At 43.2% G+C, this 24404-nt stretch overlaps 1 protein-coding gene across 1 annotated transcript in view; it reads left to right on the forward strand.

Annotated features, from left to right (window-relative positions):
* Positions 1–24404, forward strand: part of ADAMTS17 (ADAM metallopeptidase with thrombospondin type 1 motif 17) — a 355743-nt gene that overhangs the window by 79697 nt on the left and 251642 nt on the right. The window contains exons 5-7 of the mRNA XM_065871925.1: positions 15179–15262; positions 15964–16121; positions 23588–23631. Coding sequence (XP_065727997.1) covers positions 15179–15262; positions 15964–16121; positions 23588–23631 — 286 coding nt within the window. The remainder of the gene's footprint in view (positions 1–15178; positions 15263–15963; positions 16122–23587; positions 23632–24404) is intronic.

The following is a 24404-nucleotide window of genomic DNA, read 5'->3' on the forward strand; positions in this document are numbered from 1 at the left end:
GCTAGAGACATCGCCAAGGTCACACAGGAAGTCACTGGTGGGGCTGTGACCATCAGGCCAAGCCTGTCTATAACTGGCCACAGGGAAATATATGGTCGTGAACCCCATCCTGGGCTAATGGGGGTGGCGAGCCTCATGGCAGTCCTGGCCCCTGTGAAGACAAGGCTCTAGTGCTTTCACCTCTGTCAGGGTGACTTGCCAGTGCTTGCTTTCGGGACACGTATCAATTTGCAGGAAATTCCGTCTGTCTGGTCCACACGCCCTCAGACAGGCCGTGCTCTAAAGCTGAGGCTGCTTTGGTGGTGCGTGGAGATTAGAGTCTTTGAGATGAGTCGCTGTTTGGACCCGCAGACCTCCCTATAGGATGGGCTCTTCTGAAAAGCAAATGGAGATGTGGACCCCCTGTGGGACTGATCCAGGACTTATCTGTTTTCAAGACATGGGCACAACATGAGGCACTTGGTCACCCTCCCTTTCAAAGTCATCAACTCTGGGAGTTCCATTAACTTCTTTCCTTCCTCCCTACCTCCTTCTTTTCCCCCTCCCTCCCTCCCTTCCTTCCTTCCTCTTGCTTCTTTCCTTCCTTCCTTTCTCTTTCTTTCTTCAGATTTTTAAAACTTGTGGTTAAAAAATACATACCATAAAATTTTCTCTCTCACCCACCTTTAAGTCTTAGTTTTATGACATTTAGGTACATTCACATTGTTGTACAGCCATCATCACCATTCATCCCCAGAATTCTTTTTGTTTTGCAAAACTGAAACTCTGTACACATTAAACACTAACAGCCCATTCTTCCCTCGCCCTGCCCCTGACAACCAACCTTCCACTTTCTGTCTCTATGCATTTGACAACTCTAGGGACTTTATATAAGTGGAGTCACACAGTATTTGTTCTTTTGTGACTAGTTTATTTCACTCAGCATGATGTCCTCCAGGTTGGTCCATGTTTTAGCAGGTGTCAGAATCTCCTTCCTTTTGGCTGCATAATATTCCACTGTGTGGACAGACTACATTTTGTTTGTCTCTTCATCCATGGATGAACATTCGGGTTGCCTCCTCCTAAGGCTCTGTGCACAATGCTGCTGTGACCGTGGTGTACAGTCTGTCTCAGTCCCTGCTTTCACTTCTTTTGGGTATGGACCCAGAAGTGGAATTGCTTCTGTTAACTTTTAATGGTTCTTGTCCCTGATTTGAGAAATATTTCTGAGTTCCACATTTGCACAAGCCTGGGTCTCCCTGGTGGCTGATTAATGATGAGTTGCAGTGCTGTAGTTGCCCAGAGGAAGCCCAGGAGTGGGCTGCTGGGGCCTGGCTTGGCACCAGACTCTTTCACCTGTAGGTAATTTTATCTCATTTATATTTTTTGTCCAGGGCACAAGTCCAAAGAATAAACATTCATTACAACAACTAAAGTAATAATAAGGCAAAGCTCCTAGTTTGACGTTTGCTTTCCTAATTTTATCATCTGGACAAGGGCAGCTATTTTATCACAGGCTGGGAGAGGGGTTGTACGTGGGAACATTGTTCTCCCCACGAACCATGGGCTGTAAGGACTGAACTACAGGGGCTGAGTGGTGGTGATGCTTGGCTTTAATTTGACCCTCTTCAGTCCTCTTCAGCTGCTGGTACTATGATGTTGGAGGCTCCAGATCCCGCTGCTGAGGGCAAATCTGGGGCCATTCACATTAATTTTGGATTTACATGTTTCTTAATGAGGCCTACCTAATAAGAGCAGTGGCACTTTGGTGAAGGGCATGTGGCATTTGTACACTGACACTTAGCCCTTCAGTCATCTGCCCTTGGAGTTTCTTGGCCAGTCTGATGAGGCCAGAAAGCAAATGAAAGCAGAGTGTCTGATCCACTCACAGACTCTCACTACTGGCAACCTGTTTCTGTTGCTCTAGCTGTGGGTCGCTCTTCAGCATATTTAAAAACAAGTTACATTCAGACAATGCACCTTACTTTAAATGAGGCCGCCCTCCACCATCATCACCGTCCTTCAATTTCTCAAACTCTAGTGTAGAAAATCCAAAGAATTCTATCCTGCCTGTGGCTGTTTCAGAAAAGGGATTTCTGTTAGTAAGATCATCTTTAAGCCAGGCGGATGGGAAAGGATTGTGGCTGGGCCAAGGAGCCCTGTCATTAGACAGGGCCCCCGGGTGCAGCCAACAGGAAGGTGAGGCCAGCCAACCCCTCTTTTTCCTGTCGGACAGTGTTTTCTGTGGCTGTGTAGGACTGAAACAGCTCTGTCTCCTTAGCTCCTCTGGATTTGGAAGGAAACCTGCTGGAGTGGTTGCCACCTTTATTCCAACCAGTTTCTCTCCAGCATCATCTGGTGCCAGTGTCCAGGCGCCCACCCCTCCCTGCCCTTCCACTTGGGTCTCTGTGGGCAGGGGACCGACTCAACTCTTATGTGCCACTCTGACCCCAGGAGCTAAACACAGACAAGTCCCTGTCCCCAAGGCAGGCCAGGGGGCTTGTGGGACCTATGTGTGTTGTAGCACATCCACAGCTGGGAGAATTTGGTGTCAAGTGTTCACAGTTTTCATAGCATCTTATAGTTGTGGTGTATTAGATCTATGTCAATCAGTAGCCCAATGGCCCATGTTTGAGAGGAAGGAAGGAAGGAAGTGTGTTTGTGATGCACTGACCAGTCCAAATGGAAGCTTCTTGATTTCATGTCACTTCCTTCTCATACCTGGTGGATTTTATCATTCTCATTTTACAGTAAAGGAAAGAGAGGCTTGTGGGGAGTACAGGGTGCAGACCCAGTGAGTACTTAGCAGGGTGAGGACTCAGGCCTGGGCTGAGGGACCCCTGTACCACCTTGTCAAGGTGATGAGCATATCTCAAATCTGCCTTTTCTCTCCATCTTCATCCTGGACTGACTGTCATTATTTTTTACCTCGACAACTGCAGGAGTTTTCTTGCTGGGCTCCTCACTTCCATTTTCTCCCCCCTTGAATCCTTGCTGTAGAATGGCCAGCAAGATATTCTTCCAACAGGATTAGGACCTTGTCACTAGGCAGTTCTGAGACTCTCTGTGGCTTTCATCATTGTGGATATGGAAATCCTTCCCCTTCTGCACTCCCAGACCCTGTGGCTGGGCTTCATTCCTTTTTCCACGTTAGCACAGACTCCTGCCATGTGGGCCACCATTTCTCAGGGGCTCCAGCTCCTCTCTGACTTGTGGTAACTCTTTGTCAGGAATGTTCTTCACCCCGCTTCATACATGGCTAGCTCCTCTGTCTTTTAGGTCTCTGTGTAAATGTCCCCTTAGAGGGGCTCTCCTTGCTGACTCCTCTGAGAAGGCCACCTGTTTTCTTTATCATAGCAGTCTGGTTTTTACTTGGTGGTTCTTATCTTGATTTATAATTCCACCTTTATTTCCTTTTTAAAAATCACCTTGCGGAGTTTTTGTATGCTATTGAATTTAAACTGGTATAAAATCAGAGTGCTATAACGTTAGGATGTTAAATGTAATGCTCATAGTAACCACAAAGAAAATAGCTATAAAATATACATAAAAGGAAATGAGAAGGGAATTAAAAAGTTTCACCATCAAAAATTCAGCATGCAAAATAATCAGTAATGTAGGAAATGAGGGACCCCCCCAAAACTATAAAACATATAGAAAACAAATAGCAAAATGCACAGGTAAGTCCCTCCTTGTCAGTAATTATCTTAAATGTATGGATTAAACTCTCCAGTCAAAAGACAGATTGGCAGAATGAATATAAAAAAATGCTCCAATGTGTACAAGAGGCTCACTTTATATCAAAAAACACAAATAAATTGAAAGTAAAAGAATGGTAAGAGATATTCCATGCAGATAGTAACCATAAGAGATCATGAGTGGTTATACTAATATGATACAAGATAGACTTTAGTAAAAAAAATGTTACAAGAGACAAAGAAGGATACTGTATATTAATAAAAGTTTCAATACAGGAAGAAGATATAACAGTTACAAGTATTTATGTACCTAATAACAAATCGTTAAAATATATGAAGCAAAAATTTGTAGAATTGTAGTGAGAAATATGCAGTTTTCTATAATAATAATTAGAGACTTCACCCCCACCCCCACCCCCCACTCTCAGTAGTGGATAGGAAAACTAGACAGAAGATAAGTAAGGATATAGAGGACTTGAGCAACACAATAAGCCAACTAGATCTAACAAGGTACACAGAACACTCTACCCAGTAATAGCAGGATATTACTTTTTTTTTCAAATGCACATGGGGCATGCTCCAGGATATACTGTATATTAGCTCACAGATTAAGTTTCATCAGATTTAAAAGATATCATACAAAGTATCTTTTCCAACCACAATGGGATTAAGTTAGAAATCAGTAATAGAAGTAAAACTGGAGAATTCACAAATATGTGGAAATTAAACAACACACTCTTAGACAACCAGTGGGTCAAGGGAGAAATTACAGGGGAAATGAGAAAATGCATAAAGCTGAATTAAAATGAAAGCACAACATACCAAAACTTATGGAACACAGTGAAAGCAGTGCTCAGAAGGAAATGTATAGCTGTAAAATGCTTACATTAAAAGAAGGATCTCAAATCAATAACCTAACTTCACACCTTAAAGAGCTAGAAGAGCAAACTAAACTCAAAGCTAGCAGAAGGAAGGAAATAATTAAGATTAGAGCAGAAATAAATAAAATAAAGAATAGAAAAACAATAGAGAAAATCAACAAAACCAAGAATTGAGTTTTCAAAAAAATTAACAAAATTGATAGACTGATTAATTAAAAAAACTTGAATTACTAAAATCAGAAATGAAAGTGGGGATATGACTACCAATTCTATAGAAGCAAAAAGGATTATAAAAGAATACTGTATGAATTCTGGCATTGGGATTGACATGTATACACTGATGTGTATAAAATTGATGACTAATAAGGACCTGCTGTATAAAAAAATAAATAAAATTCAAAAATTAAAAAAAAATACTACGAACCATTTATACCCACAGATCGGATAACCTAGATGAACTGGACAAATACCTATAGAAACACAGAGCTTACCAAGACTTAATCACAAAGATCTAGAAAATCTGAATAGACCTATAACTAGTAAGGAGATTGAATCAGTAATCAGAAACCTCCTGACAAAGGAAAGCCCTGAACCTGACAGCTTAACTGGTGAATTATACCGTACATTTAAAGGAGAACTAATTAATCAATCCTCCTCAAACTCTTCCAAAAAACTGAAGAGGAGAAAATGCTTTCTAACTTTTTTCTATGAAGCTAGCATTGCCCTCATACCAAAGCCGGATAAAGACACTACAAGAAAAGAAAACTGTAGTTCCTTATGAATAAGAAAACAATTTCCCTTTTGAACATTATTACAAAAATTCTCAACAAAATACTAGCAAACCAGAATCATATTGTGCACCATGACAAACTGGGATTTACTTCTAGAATGCAAGGATGGTTCAACATACAAAAATCAAGCAGTGTAATATACCACATTAACAGAAGGAAGCAAAAAATCACATAATCGTCTCAAGTGATGTTGAAAAAACATTGGATAAAATTCATCTGTCTTTCATGATAAAAAATACTCAACAAACTAGGAATAGAAGGAAGCTACCTCAACATTATAAAAGGCATATATGAAAAACCCATAGTGAATGTAATACTCAACGGTGACAGATTGAAAACTTCTCCTCTAAGATCAGGAACAAGACAAGGATGCTTACTTTCACTACTTCTATCCAACATAGTACTGGAAGTCCTAGCCAGAGCAATTAATCAAGAAAAAGGAAGGAAAGGAAAGAAGTAAAATTATCTATGTTTACAGATAGCATGAGCCATGTAGAAAATCATGAAATCCTACACACAAAAATTAGAACTAATAAAATAATTCAGCAAATTAGCAGGGTGCAAAACCAGTATACACAAATCAGTTGCATTTCTGTAACTAACAATGAACAATCTGAAAAGGAAATTAAGAAAACCATTCCATTTACAATAGTGTCAAAAAGAATAAAATACTTAGGAATTAAAGAGGTGAAAAACTTGTACACTAAAATCTACAAAACATTGATGGAAAAAAGAAGACATAAATAAATGGAAAGACACTGATGTTCATGGATTAGTAGTCTTATAATTAAGATGTCAGTACTGCCCAAAGCAATGTACATATTCATGCAGTCACTAGCAAAATCCTAACAACATTTTTCCTTGCAGAAATTGAGAAATTCATTCTAAAATTTGCATGGAATCTCGAGAGACCCTGAATAGCCAAAACAATCTTGGAAAAGAAAAAGTTGGAAGACTCATTTCCTGATTTCAAAATTTACTACAAAGGTATAGTAATCAAAACACTGTGATACTGGCATAAAGACAAACATATAGACCAGTGGAATCGAATAGAGAGCCCAGAAATATACTCTGACATATGTGGTCAAATGCTTTTCAACAAGACTACAAAGACCATTCAATGGGGAAGTAACAGTCTTTTGAACAAGTGGTGATGGGAAGACTGGATATGTACATGCAAAAGAATGAAGTTGGACCCTTACCTAACATCATATACAAAAATTAATTCAAAATGGGTTACAGACCTGAATGTAAGAGCTAAAACTATAAAAATCCTAGAAGAAAACATAGGGGAAAACTTCCTGACATTGGATTTGGCAATAATTTCTTGGATATTATACCAAAGGCACAGGCAACAAAAGAAAAAAGTAGACAAATTGGTCTTCACCAAAATTTAAAACTTATGCATCAAAGGACACTATAAACAGAGTAAAAAGGCATCTCAAAAAATGGGAGAAAATACTTGCAAATTACATATCTGATAGTATCCAGAATATATAGAGAACACCAAAAATTCGACAACAACAACAAAACTAAACAACCTGATTTTAAAATGGGCAAAGGACTTGAATAGACATTTTTCCAAAGAAGATACACAAATGGCCAGTAATCATATGAAAAGCTATTCAGTGTCACTAATCATTAGGGAAATGCAAATCAAAACGACAATGAGATATTATGTTACTCTCATTAAAATGCTGTTACTAAAAAAAATTGTAAAATAACAGGTGTTGACGAGGATATGGAGAAATGGGCACCCTTGTGTACTGTTCTTGGGACCATAAAATGGTGCAGCTCCTTTGGAAACCAGTATGATGGTTCTTAAAAAAAATGGAATTTTAATATGATCCACTTCTGGGTATATACCCCAAAGAAGTGAAAGCAGGGTCATGAAGAGAAACTTGTACACCCATGTTCATAGCAGCATTATTCACAATAGTCAAAAGGAGGAAGCAACTCAGTGTTCACTGAAGGATGAATGGGTAGACAAAAATGTGATACATACACTCAATTAACTATCATTCAGCCTTAAAAAAGGAAGGAAATTCTGACACATGCTACAAGGATGAACCTTGAGAACATTATGTTAAATGAAATAAGCCAGTCACAAAAGTATAAATACTGTACAAATACTGTATGATTACACTCAAATGAAGTGCCTGGAGTAGTCAAATTCATAGAGACAGAAAGTAGAATGGTGGTTGCCAGGGGCTAGAGCAGGATGGGGAATGGAGAATTGGTGTTTAATAGCTGCAGAATTTCAATTGAGGAAGATGAAAAAGTTCTGTAGATGGATAGTAGTGATTGTTCCACAACAATCTGAGTGTACTTAATGCCGCTAAACCATACACTTAAAAATGTAAATTTCATATTATACATATTTAACAGAATTTTTAAAAACCCACCCTGCTTACTGTCTTTGCACCATCTATAAGCTCATCAAGGTAGGACTGTGTGTACACCTTTGTCATTATTTCCCCAGTGCCTTGTACATGTGCAGGTGATAAAGAAATTTTTGTGGCATCTGTGAACTCATAAATGAGCGACTAATGCCATTTTCTAACATCCTTTGCAAAGGATTTAGTGCTGAAGTTGTGTAAACACTGGCTTTCCTTTTTTAATTCCTCAATTAATTTACTTCTGAAAAGCCTTTTGTATTCTAAGCATGTCACACAGATGTGGTGTCCTAAACTCTGGTATAAAGTGTTTCTACATAAATGCAATTACATATTTACACCTCCCACACAGCCCACTGTGCTATGGGTGGTCCCCTTCAGCCCCTCTCACATCTTGTCCTTCAAGGAGGAGGTATCAAGATGGAGCTGATAAAACAAGTGTGGTGGGAAAGAACTGTTCTGAGAGCATGCTTGGCTGCTACAAACGACTTCACCTCTGAGCCCTGTTAAATCAGTCTTTAGAGCAACAGAAGAAGTGGCTGCTGTGAGAGCAGAGTCACTTTGGTCATTTTTGAGGACTTGTAAAGCATGGAAGCCAGTACTAAAACAACCCTGGCATTGTTGCAGGAAGGGGGATCCCTTCTAGGGCCCAAGAGTGGGCTCTTGTCTAACACTTGGAAATGAATTGACCAGGGAGACATGTGTGCTAACAAAGCAAGAGACTTTATTGGGAAGGGGCACCCGGGTGGAGAGCAGGAGGGTAAGGGAACCCAGGAGGACTGCTCTGCCACATGGCTCACAGTCTCGGGTTTTATGGTGATGGGATTAGTTTTCAGGTGGTCTCTGGCCAATCATTCTGACTCAGGATCCTTCTTGGTGGTGTGTGCATCGCTCAGCCAAGATGGATTCCAGCGAGGAGGATTCTGGGAGGTTGGTAGGACATATGGACTGGCATCTCCTTTTGACCTTTCCTGAATTCTTCAGGTTGGTCGTGGCTTATTAGTTCCATATTCCTTACTAGGACTTTCTGTTGTAAAACAACTCATGCAGATGGTTACTGTGGTGCCTGGCCAGGTTGGGCGATTTCGGTCAGTGGTTCCCCTACCAGCATCATGCAGAGTGGTCCCGTTTTAAAACAAGGAATAAAGGAGCTTTGTAAATCACAGAGCAGTGAGCTTGGTTCTTGTATCAGTCAGGGGTTTTGATTATAAGCAGAAGAAACTAGATCTGGGATAACTGAAGCAAAAGAGGAAACATGTTTTTGGAGCCGTATACGGAGGAGCCCAGAATCAAAAGGAAGGCTGGGTCACTAGCCTCAGAACTGGGGGGAGGGTAAGGGGCAGGAGACTCAAGGGAGAGGGGCCAGGCAGCAGGAGAGAGCAAGGTTGAGTTCCGGCCAGGAGTATGGGCTACAGTCTTGCTGCCACTGTTGTGTCCTGGGACCATCTCTCCACTGCCAGTGCCCCTCTAGGGCTTCTGTGGCAGGCAGAGTGAGTTTCCACCTGCTTTGGTTTCTACAGTGGAAAGAGGGTTCCTTCCTTTCTCCAGAGCTCCCCCAGTGGGGAACTTTCCCCAATGAAAACAACATCTTTAGCCAAAAGAGAAAAGGAAATTTTAAAAATCCCAGCAAAGTGTCCAGACACTACACAGACCAAAGCATAAAAGAGGTTCACTCACATGACATATGATTCTATGGTTCCACTTTGGGGTATATACACAAAATGAATTGAAAGCAGAGTCTCCAAGAGATATTTTTTCATGGCAGCATTATTCACAAATAAGTCACAAAAGGAGGAAGTAACCCAAATGTCCATTGAAGGATAAACAAAAATATATATGTGTACATATATACACAATAGAATATTATACAACTTTAAAAAGGAAAGAAACTGATGCATGCTATGACATAGATGAACCTTGAGGACATTATATTAAGGAAATAAGCCAATCACAAAAAGACAGGTTCTGTATGAGTCCATTCATAAGAGGTGCCTAGAGTAGTCAAATTCATAGAGACAGAAAGTAGTGGTGGTTGCTGGGGGCTGAGGGGAGAGGGGAATGAGAAGTTGTTGTTTAATGGGTACAGAGGTCCAGTTTGGGAACATAAAAAAGCTCTGAAGGTGGATGGTGGTGATGGTAGCACAATAATGAGAACATATTTAACACTACTGAACTGTATACTTAAAAATGGTTAAGATGGTAAATTTTATATGTTTTTTACCACCATAAAAAAAATGAGATGCACTCACTAATTCCATTCAGTTATATTTATTGGGTACCTAATGTGCGCTGGGGACTTCCTAGGGACTGGGGATCGAGTAGGGGCCACAACAGGTCCCATCCTCATGGAGCTCATGTGGTGGCACCAACAGACAGTACTCAACACACAAATCAGATTTGTGTGCAAATTTTATAAACTGCTATGCAAAGATCCAGGTGATAGCAAGTGACTGGGGCAGTCAGGGACACCTCTGTGATGAGTGACCCTCCACTTAGAAGGGAAAGCATTACACTGACATAAGGAGCCAGCCAGTGGGAGTCAGTCTGGCATTTGGGAGGCACAGGGAGAGGTGATTCCTGGTGGGTGATGGGGAGGGTGGGGCACAGTGAGAGGTGCTCCGGCCTCCCCCTCAGGGGTCAGGGCATGGAGAGCCGGCTTCACTGCATGTGCGACGGGGAAGCTGTGCAGGGGTCAAGTAGAAGAGTGGTATACACTGATTTGTGTTTTAAAAGATCCCTCCACCTGGCTCAGGGGTATAGAGTCCCACTGGGCTATGTGTCCCAGCAATCCGCTCACCTGTGCAGGAATGTGTGGAGGGAGAAACTTCAGCCAGACCTGTGTCTCTGAGCTGTCAGCAAGCCGCAGTGGGTGCCGTGAGTGGGCTTTGGTTGATTTTCCAAATATGCTGTAGTGCCTTTTTATGTATGTGACTTTATTTTCCTTTGGTTGGGGGTGCTGGTGACACAGAAGCAGGAATATTTTAAAGAACAAACTGCAGATGGAAACAGGTGGTGCTGACACTAGAAGCCGTGGGTTTGGGCAGCCAAATTGGAAAATGGGGCCACTTGAAAGAGCTTTGGTTGTTTTTAGCTTCCTTAACAACCAGAGTGGAATGAAAACCTGAGCCGCTCCAGGCAAGTTCTGTTTGGAGGAAAAATGACATCAATTTGACTCAATTACCATGTGAAACAGACAACAAGCCTCTCTGGTGAGCAGAGAAACTAACAGCCCTGCTAGAGCGCTCACTGGTTCCCACACCCCAGTGGCCATGATGGGAAGCTGCTGGGGGCCTTGTGGAATGCAGATGGCTGGGCCCACCCCCCTCCACCGGGTTCTGATTCATGGGGTCTGGGGTGGGCTCCAGAATGCGTTTCCAAAATGTGCTCAGGCCAAGTTGGTGCTGCTGCTTCAGGGACCCCTCTCAGAGGGACTACTAGAGAATATAGCCCCCTCCAGGGTGCGGGTCTGGATGGGTGCGGCCTGCGATGTGAGGGAGTCACCTCCACGTCCCATCTGTCCCTGGGGAGGCCCTAAGTCACCAGGTAGGTGGTGCTCATGTGAAAACCCCACCCGGCATTGCTAACAGCTCCTCCCCACGTGCCCCCATCACCTGTCCCTGTCTACCCCTCCCTGACCGTGTCCCCTGTTGCCCAGCCAGGGGAGCCCTGCAGTGTGCTGCTGGCAGTGGGTCCACCCACTTGGCCCCCAGGCTGCCAAGGAAATGTGACAAATGAAGCTGGGGCTCTGAACACTTGCCAGGATGCAGCCAGAGCTGGATACAGGAGACAGACTTTCCAGACAATTGGTTGTGCTCTTCCCTGCCCATCCAGGTGTCTCCCTAAACATCATGGGGCCGCTGCCTCCAAGACTCTCCTGAGTGTGAATTTCCATGGCAGAGGAGAACAGGGAGACTTCCTTACATGTCTTTGAGGCCTGCTGCTTTGTGTTCTGTGGCTGTCGTCGGATTCTCGCCCGGCTCGCCCGGCTCGGCACTGGGCCTTGAGGGAGATCCTGTGCGTCTGCCTGGCCCTGCGCTCTGCTGGGCTTTGTGGGAGCATGGTCTGCTCAGGTGACAAGGTGCTTTAGCTGTGGTCGCTCCTGCCTGCTCTCCTGAACGTGGGCATCCCAGTTACACATCAAGGGGGGTACCTTCCGGCAGGCTTACCGGAGAACGTTGTTCAGAGCATGAAGCTTCTTGTCTTAAATTAATTAATGAAAAAGTTTTAATTTGGTAAAATACACATAACAGGATTTACCATATAGTCATTTTTAAGTGTACAGTTCAGTATCATTAATTATATTCACATTGTTGTGCAATCAAACCTGAGAACTTTGTCATCTGGCGAGACGGAAACTCTACACTCATTAAACAACAGTTCCCCATCTCGCCCTCCGTCCCAGCCTCTAGAGCATGAAGCTTTTCTCCCCCTCCAGCTCACATATTTTTTGTGTATTTGCTCTAAGAAAAGTACCTGAGCCTTTTGGGGTCACGGTACATGGGGTGTGCAGAACTGTCCTCAGCCGGAGAGCAGGGGGGATTCTGATGAGGGAGTTTGTTTCTATAGCTTTGTCCTTCCTGAAACTTGCATCATTCCGTTCAGGCTCTGTTCTTTATGCTGCTTTCAGGGGGCGTGTCAGAACATCACTGAGAATTGCTTTCCTGTGTTATTGCTTTAAACCCACAATATTCTTTAATGTCTTTGGCTGCCATTGCTGTTACAGGCATTGTTTAGATTGCACCTTGAAACCCTGTGTGACTTGAATTTTCTCCCTCATAATTTCAAGTTTTCATTCTTTCTAGTTTTCATGTTTTGAATTGAGGTTTTCCAGTTTGGGCCCAATCCTAAGGCTGAATATTTCTGGAAAAATTTGATTTACAGCCGTTGGGTGGTTCTCAGAAAAAAGGAAAAAGTTATGTGCTTTTCCCTTCTTCACCCAGGTTTAAGGATAGGTAGTTAAGGTATGACTTCAGAATTGGCCTACAGATGGTCTAGTATAAAAAAAATGACTGCAATTTTGTCCTTGAGGAAAGAAAAAGTTTTGGGAGGGGGTAGTGAGAACAGAAGAACTGAATATGTTGTATTTTTCCTTGTGGGAAAGAATATTAAATTACACAAAGATTCTGTTTTGCTTTAATAATAGTTTTCAAAGAGAAAAATCCAAGCACTGACACAGCTAATTCCTTTGTCACACAGATGCTCAAGCACTGTGCGTGCCTGGCTTCTGCCGCTTGTGTGCCCGACGCCGTGTCCAGCTTCACATGGCCTGAATTAACTGTGGCCACGCTGTTGGCTGTGGTCATTGCTTTATGTTGCTGCTGATGTACTGGAGAGAAAATTTTAATGCCCCTGCTAGAAAATTCTCCCTCTGGATTATGTCTGTCAGGAAAAAAAAGCATATTCAAAACCAAGTGAAATAAGTTAGAGAAAAACAAACACTGTATGATTTCACTTATATGTGGAATCTAAAAAACCTGAACTCATAGATACAGAAAACAGATTGGTGGTTCCCAGAGGTGGGGGGTAGGGGTATGGGTAGAGGTGGTCAAAAGGTACAAGCTTTTATTTGTAAGATAAATAAGGTCTGGAGATGTAAGATACAGCATGGTGACTATAGTTAACAGTACTGTATGGTATATTTGAAAGTTGCTAAGAGAGTAGGTCTTAAAAGTTATTTCACAAGAAAAACAATTGTAATTATGTGAGGTGATGGATGTTAACAACTTATTGTGGTAATCATTTTGAGATATGTATATATTATATATACTATGATATATAGTATAATATATATAATTATGTTGTATACCTGAGCCTAATACAATGTTGTATATCAATTATATATCAATAACGCTGAAGAAAAGGACATAATGAAACAAAATTATTTTCCCAATTTAAAAAGAAAAGGGGGCTTCCCTGGTGGCGCAGTGGTTGAGAGTCCACCTGCCGATGCAGGGGACACGGGTTCGTGCCCCAGTCTGGGAAGATCCCACATGCCAGGGAGCGGCTGGGCCCGTGAGCCATGGCCGCTGAGCCTGTGCGTCCGGAGCCTGTGCTCTGCAATGGGAGAGGCCACAACAGTGAGAGGCCCGCGTACCGCAAAAAAACAAAAAAAAAAACAAAAAAAAAAAAAGAAAAGGGAATATTTAAAAGATTCTTATCTCTTCCCTCTATATCTTACACTACTACCCTCATCACCTACTCCATTGTACCTCCCTGAATCCTGCTGTCTCCTGAGAAGGAACTCAGGAGGATCGTAATGATCTGGGGGTCCTCAAATCCTATGGTTCTCTTCTGTCTACGTCACCTTTCATTCCTTTGCCTTACTTGAGTTTTCCTATCTCTCTTCTCCTTGAATCCTTTGATTTCTTGATGTTGAGATCCTTATAATTAAGTTCTACCAACAAGAGGTGCAAAACTGAGAGGGGCATATCCTTTTCTGTTACTATAACTTTATCTCACTGACAAACTTTTGTTAGAATGAGGAATTCAGGGAAAAAAGGAATATGGCCTTTTTGGCTGGACAATCTGGATATGGATTGTAGTCATAGTTGACTGACAGCGGGTCTTGAGCTGGTGGCTTTATGTCACTGAGTCGTGGTTGGTGGAGACACCAACCTTGATGGGTTATGATGAGGGTTAGAGAAGATACAAGTTGACACGGGGCAGATGGCCACAGGCATGGACCTCCCCCATCCTTTCATAAAGATCCCCTTCACCTTCCTGCAGGAAACACCAGAATCAGCAGACATCCATTTCTGTTTTTCAAAATCACCTGTCCTATACATTTTTTTCAACCAACTGATTTCCAGTTTATCTTTACATGTATATGTTTGTATGCACACGTGTGTGTGATTCCAGAGTTTTCTCTTTTACTTGTTTCTCTTGAGGAATTTATATTTATGGGAGTTTTTTGGACTCAGAAGGCCTTTTAAATAAAATCTGGGCTATATATCTCACATATATGTATTTTTTTGTTCCAATAAGACTTTATTATGAACATTGAAATTTGAATTTCATATAATTACTCTTTAGATTTTTTTTGTACTGCAAGAACACAGTTAAAAAAATTTTTTTTAATTAATATAATTTTTAATGAATAGAATTTATATTTCATTTTATAAATAAATACATTTATATTTTATTCAGTTATATTTTGTGTTTTAGATTTATAGGAAAATTGAACAGGTAGTACAGAGAGTTCCCATACACAATTTCCCCTATTATTGACATTTTACATTAGTATGGTATGTTTGTTATAACTAATGGACCAATATTGTTACATTGTTATTAACTCAAGTCCATAGTTTGTGCAGATGTCCTTAGTTTTCACCTACTATCTTTTCTTTGTTCCAGGATGCCATCCAGGATACCGCTGTTGTTGTTGTTTTTATTTTTGTATTTATATCTCTATTTCTTTTTTTCTCTCTTGACAGGTATTCAATATGTTTCAGCACCAGAGCCTTGGAATTAAAGTTAACATTCAAGTTACCAAGCTTGTCCTGCTACGACAGCGTCCTGTAAGTCCCCATCGGCACAGTAATGGAAAATGTAACTGGTCTCCAGGCTTCCTAGTTGCTGTTGAGCGCTGAGGAGGAGTCCAAGTGTTGTATTTTATCCTCCTTCCCTGGCTTTGCAGATGGCAACACTGTGCCCTGGGCCAGGGACCAGGGATGCCTGGTGCGAGGAGGACAGGTACTGTTACTGGAGGCTTGGTGTGTGGTTAATCTGCTCAGAATCTCGGGGAACCCTGAGCAGTGGGCCTGTGTGCCTCCCTCCTTCACTCCCGCATGTTTCATGGGTGCAAAGTTGATGGTGAGGTCTTTGGAATCATGGCTACTCTTCTGGAGCTATACCTGAGCTTCAGGCCAAATTTGGGTGCCCTGTAATATCATTTTCTGGTCTTTTGATTGCATTTCCTTATGAAAGTGTTACCTGCAGAGTTAAGCAGTGAACGTGAGAACGTTGGGTATGCTGTTCAGTTTGCCAAAAAGAAGAAAGCTTTTCTTTAATGACATAGTCTTCATTCGAACTTATAGATAAGGCCCCTGATGGCCTCTCTCTGGGTCTCTGCATCTTCCTACCAGCATTGTGGGCAGGTGACATTGAATGACGCCCCGGCGAGCAACTGTCTCCACCTTAACATCCACACTGTGGTCAGAGCATGAACTCTGGCTTCCCTGGGCATTTGCTTCTGTAACTGCCCCCTTATTTCTTTTAGGCCAAATTGTCCATTGGGCATCATGGTGAGCGGTCACTGGAGAGCTTCTGTCACTGGCAGAATGAGGAGTATGGAGGCGCACGGTACCTCGGCAACAATCAGGTTCCAGGAGGCAAGGACGATACGCCCCCCGTGGATGCCGCTGTATTCGTGACCAGGTAAAACTAGACTCTGCCTGGAGCTGCAAGGAGAAAGGGAGGGCATTTTCCATTGGAGAGGACAGATGGCAATTTGCTAGGAATTCAGGCTTGGAAATCAGACTTTGGGTCACATGTCCGAACCTTGGATTCCTCTTCAGTAAGATGGGGATAAATGATAGTCCTACCTCCAAAGTGTGAGGATTAAATGAGCACAGGAAGCACTTCTCACAGTGCCTGGCCCAAAGTAAGGACACAAGTGTTAGCTATTATTATTGCTATTCTTATCATTAATATAAAACTATGGAAATCCTAGTTACCCAAGACTCTTAAAACTTCCAAGAAAATTCATCTACTATCTCTTCCCAGCACCAAATATAATGCTTACTGGAAAGAGCTCATCTGTGTTTGAGGCTGCTTCCAAAGTGGGAGAAGTGAATACCCTGATTTTCCTATGGAGAGAAGTCCATGCAAGCATGTGGGTGCTGTGCACAGCCCATCCATGGGCACTCTTGGGACAACAGCAGTGGGCAGAGATGCCTGTGGAATTCACGTAGAGGCTCCATTTGAAGCAAGAAGCTGAGTTTCTTTATAGGCTACAGAGCTGGACTTACTCTTCCTGACTGAGAGGGAAGCCAAGGAGCCCGGCAGTGGACAATAGAAACCAAAGGCAGCTTTCTATGCAGATAGCAGCAATGTTATTTTAGTTTTCTAGGGCTGCAGTAACAAATTACCACAAAATGGGTGGCTTAAACAACAGAAATTTATTTCTCACAGTTTTGGAGGCCAGGAGTCTGAAATCAAGGTGCGGGCAGGGCCGTGTCTCTCTGAAGGCTCAGGAGGGGAGGATCCTTCCGCCTTCTTCCTAACTTCCGGTGGTTGCTGCAATCCTGGGCATCCCTTGTCTTGTAGATGCATCACTCCAGTCTCCTCCTTCGTCACATGGTGTTCTCCCTGTGCCCACATTTCCTTCTTCGTGTAAGGACACCAGTCGTTGGATTGGGGCCCAGCTTAATCCAGTGTGACCTCATCTTAACTTGATTACATCTGCAGTGACCCTCTTTCCAAATAAGATTATATTCACAGGGACTGGGTGTGGGGTTAGGACTTGAACATATCTTTTGGGGGACACAGTTCAACCCATGATAGGTATAGATGTGGCTATTTCATTTTTTCCCTATGTCTCAAATCTCTGTTAGAAAAATTGATTTTCCTTGGTTGTTTTACTTCAAAGATGTAAATAAAATGTGTTATGTGTTCACACCAAAATCTCCTTTTAGAAAATATGCGGAAATGTTTTGTGATAATTTAATCCATTAGGTTAAAATACAAAATTTTATTTTTTTGAATGAATATATTAACTTTGAATTTTAAGATTTTTTTTTTAATTTACGGAAACTACTTCCAAAATTACATGCTTTCTTTTTCTCCGAGTTCAGAGAAAGGGAACAGTTTACCATGTCTTTAGCTTAAAGATAGCCTGCCCTTCTAAGAAGAGTTAAATCTGGTTTAAGACTTTGGTTTTGAGTCCAGAAGGGCTCTTATTTTGCATCTCTTGGGCCATAAACAACAAGCCCCTGGCCTGATGACATCCTGAAGGTAGCTGGGGATGATCTGTGACCCCAGCTTCAGGCACCCTCTACCAGGCAATGTAGCACCCTAGCGTTCTCCTCTTAAAAAAACCCAGAACATGCACATTGCCACCATCAGACACCAACTAGATGCCTAATCACTCTTGTGGATGATTCATCAATTGCCAACCCTAAAGGGTTAAAATGTGATCTGTAGCTCACTGATCCATTATGAGAACACTTGCTGCTTCTACAGGATGTGATTAAATGTATAATGGAACATTTGAGAAGTCTATTCAATAATTCTGATTGCCAGCATTGGCTGGTGGTCTACCAGGAACCAAGGACAAGGCGTGAGCATGACCTTGTACTTGCCTTAGATCTGGATTTGCCCACCCTGGTGAGTGCTGGGAAGCCCTAGGTACCACCTCTCCCAGCAGCTCTGGCTCCCACACTCACTGGCCAGAGGCTGCCATGGCTCAAGGCACTTTGAAATAGCTTTTGGAGCCTATGGGGCTTTCCATAAAGCACTGAGGATTACAGTATTGGTCTTATGGCTACCACCCTTTGAGAGTGGATTTGATTTGTGGGGCAGGCAGAAGTCCTTGGAAACCATATCTATATGTGACTATAAATTAATGTGATTGATTTTCCAAATGATAATTAAATGAGTACTAAAGACCTTTCCTAGAGAGGAGCTCTAAATATCATCATCTTTGGAATATGCAGCTAAACTTCCAAGGTTATTACTTTGAAAGTGGTTTGTGTAAATACTATATCAAATGTATAAATTCTGGTGTTTTGTTAAAAATAATAACCTATGGGAATTTTCCCTGTATTGCTTCTTTGCTTTCCTGCTGTTTCCTTCCTTGTCTGGGTAGAGAAAACACTTGCAAGTGATCTTGGTTTGGGAACGACTAACTTTTTTCCAGAGGCAGTAGATGTTACCAAAATTAGTGTAGACAAAACTTCTGGATTAGCCTTTTTACAAAACGCCATCAGAGAGACTGAAGGCACCCTCAGCCTGAGAATGCTGTCCATTAGGCTTTATATTTTCCTTTCTCTTTTTCCTGTCTCCTAACAGCTTATTTACCATACTGGAAATATTTTGCATAAAAATGTTCACACCCATTAGGATGCCTGAGTTTTTAAAAAAACTCAAACAACAGAAAATAACAAGTGTTGGTGAGGATATGGAAACATTGGAACCCTTGTACCCTGTTGGTAGGAATGTAAAATGGTACAGCCAATGTAAAATGTACAGAAATGGTACAGTATGCAATTCCTCCAAAAATTAAAAATAGAACTACCATATGATCCAGCAACTCCACTTCTGGGTATATATCCAAAAGGATTTTGAAGAAATTCATACACCTATATTCATAGTAGCATTAGTAATAATAGCTAAAATGTGGAAGCAACCCAAGTGTCCATCAGTGGATAAATGAGTAAACGAAATGTGGTGTTTCCATACAAATGGAATATTATTCAGCCTTAAGAAGGAAGGAAATTCTAACACTAGGTACAACGTGGATGAACCTGGAGGACATTTTGCTGAGTGAAATAAACCAGTCATAAAAGGACAAATCCTTTGTGATCCCACTTATATGACATACCTAGAAAGTTAAATTCATTGAGACAGAAATGGTAGTGGCCAGGAGCTGTGGGGAGGAGGGAATAGGGAGCTGTTTAATGGATATAGAATTTCACTTTTGCAAGATGAAAAGAGTTCTGGAGATTAGTTGCACAGCAATGTGCATATACTCAACACTACAGAACTGTGAACTTAATAATGATTAAGATGGTAAATTTTACGTGTATTTTAGCACAATAAAAAACTTTTAAAATGTTCTTTTCTAACTAAGCACATTGAGGGGGTGGTCCTGATTGCAAGCGGGTGTTTCTGAGTGGGGAGGCCGGGGAGGCAGATGCCTTGTGGCCTGGGAAAGCCAGGTTTCTTCAGATGCAGGCAGAGCCGATGCGAAGACCTCCATCCCGCTCTGTCACCTGCGGCCAGCCCGGGACCCTGTGTTGTCTCTCTCCATTTCAAGCCATCTTGATCCCTCTCACTTCTGTGGGGAGCTGCTGGACTGAACCGATTGGTGCCATCTGTCCTCTCGTTCCTCACAGACGTTAAACTCAAGACCTCCCATGAGGATGGGGTGGCAGTGATGGAGTTGGGGCTGGAAGCCAATTTGGCTGAGAAGCATCGTTTAATAATTAGAGGCTGAGAGCTGCAATTCCTTAGGTTGGGATAATAATGGACTGATGTTTTCACAGGGAAATTGGGTGTGAGGCAGTTGCTGCTCTGGAGAAGCCGTCCTTTCCTCCCAGAGTAATCCAAGCTGAGGGTCTAATTGGAGGCTGCACAGGCCAACGGTGTTTAGGGGCCGGCGTCCTCAGGTCTTGGGACTGGCTGATGTGAGGGTTTCTTCTCTTTTTGTTTTTCTTCCGGGCTGTGGCTGAGCCCGAGAGTGTATCCTCCTGGACGCCCACCAACCATACAGATGGCCGGTTGCCAAGATGTGAGCATGACATCGCGTCCAACAGAAGCTGCTGAGCAGGGAGCGGCGGGAGCTGCATATCCAGCAGCTGCAGCCGTGTGTAGGGCCAGCAAAGACCTCTTAGTAGACTGAGTTTGGGGGCCATATGGGACCCGCACAGACTGGACTTCAGGGGACTTCAACACCTGGCACGGCCTTGCCTTTGGCTCCACATGTCCTCCAGAAAGCCAGGAATTTTACCCTGCAAACCCAGGTCTATTCTCCTGGGAGACACCTGGAGCGACATGCATGGCCAGCCCAGAGTGCGACCACCAGGACGTCCAGCTGTCCCTCCACCTTCCCTTCCCATGAAATTCCACCCAGTCCCAGGGATGATCCTCCCTCAACCTTTGGCCTTGCTCATGTGACAGCTTGGTGGGTACCTGTGGTGTTACGTTTTTCTGGGTTTCCAAACACAGGGGAGAGACAAGGCCACTGATGAGCTGACAGGGCACGTTGAAAGTGATCTGGAAATGTATGCTGGTCGTTTAGTAAAGGAGCCAGTATTTATTAAACCCCAACTGTATGCCAGGCAATAGGTTATGCGCAGGACTAGCTATGTAACTTGTGGTGCCCAGTGCAGAATGAAAACTCGGGACCCCACGTTAAAAAATTCTTAAGAATTTCAAGATGTTGAGAGCAGAGCGGTAAAGCAGGTTGGGGGATGGGAGGCTTCTGAGTGAGGGGCCTGCGTGATGGCACAGCTCACACATCCACGGAGCCCGCTCTGGCCTGTAGATCCGCGCAGCCTTCCTTCTGTTGAGGAACAAACAGCAGAATGTGAATGTGAACAGACTGAGAGGCTGGAGAGCTGCATTGGGACCTTTTTTATTGATTCCCCAGTTGACCCCTGCAGCCCCAACATGTGGGTTTGGCATGAGTTTGCAGTGGGAGCCAGGGTACCTGGAGATGAAGGTGACCCTGCAGGCAGAAGGCTTGCTTTTCTTTTTCTGAGAAAGGACCTTGAACAGGCAGGGGAGAGAAGATTCAAATTTTGGCGACCCTTTCAAGCCAGGCCTCTAATTGAGCTTGACTCACGTATGGTGAGCCCACCATATGTCCTCCCACTTCCTTAGGAGAAGCAGTGGGTGACGCTGCAGGGTCCATCACTTGAGACCACACGTTTCCCTCCAGGGAAGCCGGGGGATGAGAGAACACACAATGCCCTGTCAGCCATCTTCCTCCAAGCTGGCCAGAGAGACAGCTAGAAGGAGCTGGGGCCAGTCCCCTCAGCAGCCCTGTTCAGTCTGTTTAGTTCTCTTCTGTGGGACTGATGGCCACACACCCTTTCTCCCTTTGCCCAGGTGAGGCAATGCGATGATGCTTTCAACACTTAGTTGCTCACTCTGGGAAACCCTGGAGCAAGATCTCAGGCCAGTCTGGTCTGTGTGTGTGTGTGTGTGTGTGTGTGTGTGTGTGTGTGTGTGTGTGTGAGACATGCCCAAAACATTCCAATGGGAAGGGTGTCAGATCAAGAATGTTGAGTTGGGGTTAGTTAGATACCAGACCAGTGAACATATTTATGTCCCTAATTTTATTTGTTTGTTTTCTTCTCTGCCTCTGTGTCTTCCTTGCCACCCTCTACTGCCTGTTAATTAGTCTTCTGAAAGGTCGTCCTTGACAGAAAAATCAAGGCACGAATCTTCATTTTCCTATGGCTATTCCATCTCCATTTCTATGGAGGCTCCCTTGATTTTGGAGGGGGTTATGAAAAGCCTGAGGGTCTTGAAGCCTTCCTTTTTCCTTTGTTAAAATTATTTTAAAATTGATTACCAAAATATATATGTTCATTATGAAAAAATTAGAGACGCAGTCAGCAAAACCCATGTGGGCTGCTTAGTTGATTGGCCCAGCTCCTTCTAGCTGTCTCTCTGGCCAGCTTCAGGGCCACCTCTTCAAAGCTGTCACACCCATGCCAGCTGCCCTTTCCTCTGGGCTCACAGGATGTCCAGGGTGCCTGGCAAGACTTCTTGGCCTGAGGCAGTGGCCTGGACCAGGAAATTCTGTACATCAGAACCCCAAGTGGAATCTTTTAAACCTACAGATCTGGCCTCTGCGGGTCTAGTGGGTGGGTAGAGTCTTTGACAACTTTCAGGCCAGCCTGAAGCAGAGCCAGGGCTGGGAACAAGCAGGTTTTGCTCCACTCACATGGACATTCACATAGTGCTGAGAGGCGTTAGACATGGGTTACGTTATGGAGGCAAATAGGATAGAAGGTGCTGTGGTTTGGAGTGGAGGTAAAAGGAAAGCTGATGATACTACATTACCTTCTTGTCACTGTCCCCAGTGTGAATGGCAGATCAGATCCTTCCGTGAGAATAGATTTTTGACAGAGAGTAGGAGAGGAATTGAGGACACTGAATGCCGAGGTGGGGATGGAGTGTCAGAAAGGGGAAGGTATTATCTCATGAGGGAAGGCGATGTGTGACCCATCCAGGACCTGCCACTTTCACTGACAACTTTGCTTAGTGCCAGCCTGACCCATTTTTCTTCCCAGAGAATTTTTTAAAAGTGAAATGAGAAGAGGTGCCTTCAGAACACACCTTTTCAACCTGAAGCTGCACTGGAGTGTGTTTAGAGAGATGCAGATGAGTGGGTGCTTTCTACCAGTCCCCACGGTATGCCATGAGAAGATGAACGTGGGGCCAGGCGCTGCTGTCCTCACCCAGTCCTGGGCAAGATACCTCCCCAGCCAGCGCTCTGGTCAGCTCCCAACTAGGGAACTTATGGGCAGAATAGTGGGAATGCTCTGGTTTTGGAAAAGAATGGCCCAGATTCCTCATTTCATACCTCACAGGCCAGAGGGAGGCCCTTGTACTTGCAGAACCGAGGCTGGATCAGATTTTGAGCATCTTTGCTGTTTCATTTGTCCACAGCCACACACCTGGGAGATCCTAGGGAGCTTTAAAGAATATAAGTTTTAGAAATGACTTTTTTGTTGTGTTCTCATGTAAGTGATACATGGTCATTCCAGCATCTAAAACCAGTTGCTGCCCAAGTAGAGTAACTTAGGAAGTCACTATGGTTTGATGATATTGACTAATAATTATCTCTGATACATGACTTGGTAAACATCTTCTGAAACTTTCAGCGTTGGAAGGAGTCCTTCCAGCAACTGAGTGTTATTTATGGAATATTTCAGCTATGAAAGGAGGCTCTTACACGGGGTAACTGGGCCTACCAGTTGGAAATGTGGTTAATCTTGGCAAACGCTGCTAGTTATTCTTCATTATAACAGGTGGCAACTAAAGTGATAACTTTGTTATGGGCAAGACGAGTAATCAAGATTAATTAGACTAATTGACAATGTTTTCTTCTCCCATTCTTGGAGGTACTACACACCTGACTATTTCTTTTTTTTTAATTTTTTTAGGACAGATTTCTGCGTACACAAAGATGAACCTTGTGACACCGTTGGTAAGTTTAGAGTTAAAATAATAACTCTATACCCTGTGATAATGTGGACACTTGATAACACAGTCTGAAGGAGCCATCTTCAAACAAACTCTGCCTTTTCTGTTACCTCTTTTTGGTAAATTTGGTTTCTGATTTTATTTTACTTTTCTTCTTTCCTAAAAAGTTTTGTAGTTGTTTATGGCAGAAGGCATCTAGACAAAGGGTTAGTAAGGAAGATATGAAAAGTTCAACCAAAGGAAGGAACCCTCAGGCTGTCCTGAAGTGACTGTAGTTGGGTTGCATTTGTCTCTGAGCCTCTTGATCACCAGTGCAGGAGGGGGACCTCGCTGAATTACACGATTGTCATGAGACATAAGCTTCACCAAGTGTCATAAGAGGTGAAGTGTGACTGCAGGGCTGTGGGACTGGTGTCCTTCCACAGCCTTGGTATCAGGCTCATCGCTTTCTGGTCAAACGGAAGTGATGCTGACACGTAGTGCTGGCAAACACAGTTTCCCTCTCCCCCTGCCCTTCTACCTACACCTCCTCCCCCCACCTTCCCCTTCACTTGCCATTTCCTTTCTCTCCTATCTTCAGTTATATCTGGCTTGCTCTTGAACTCTAATAGGTTTCAAATTGGAACCAGTCTTTGAGTGTAGGAATAGAGCACTTGGTTAGCAGAAACCAATTTTGTCTGCTATAGCACAAACCTCTATTCACTAAGAGGTTGAAATATTGCACCACCAAAAGCAAGGTATGGAATTGAATGTGCTTAGAATTGTAGGAAAATTGAA

The sequence above is a fragment of the Phocoena phocoena genome, chromosome 2 (genome assembly GCF_963924675.1).
Source record: "Phocoena phocoena chromosome 2, mPhoPho1.1, whole genome shotgun sequence".
In the NCBI taxonomy this organism is placed as follows: Eukaryota; Metazoa; Chordata; class Mammalia; order Artiodactyla; family Phocoenidae; genus Phocoena; species Phocoena phocoena.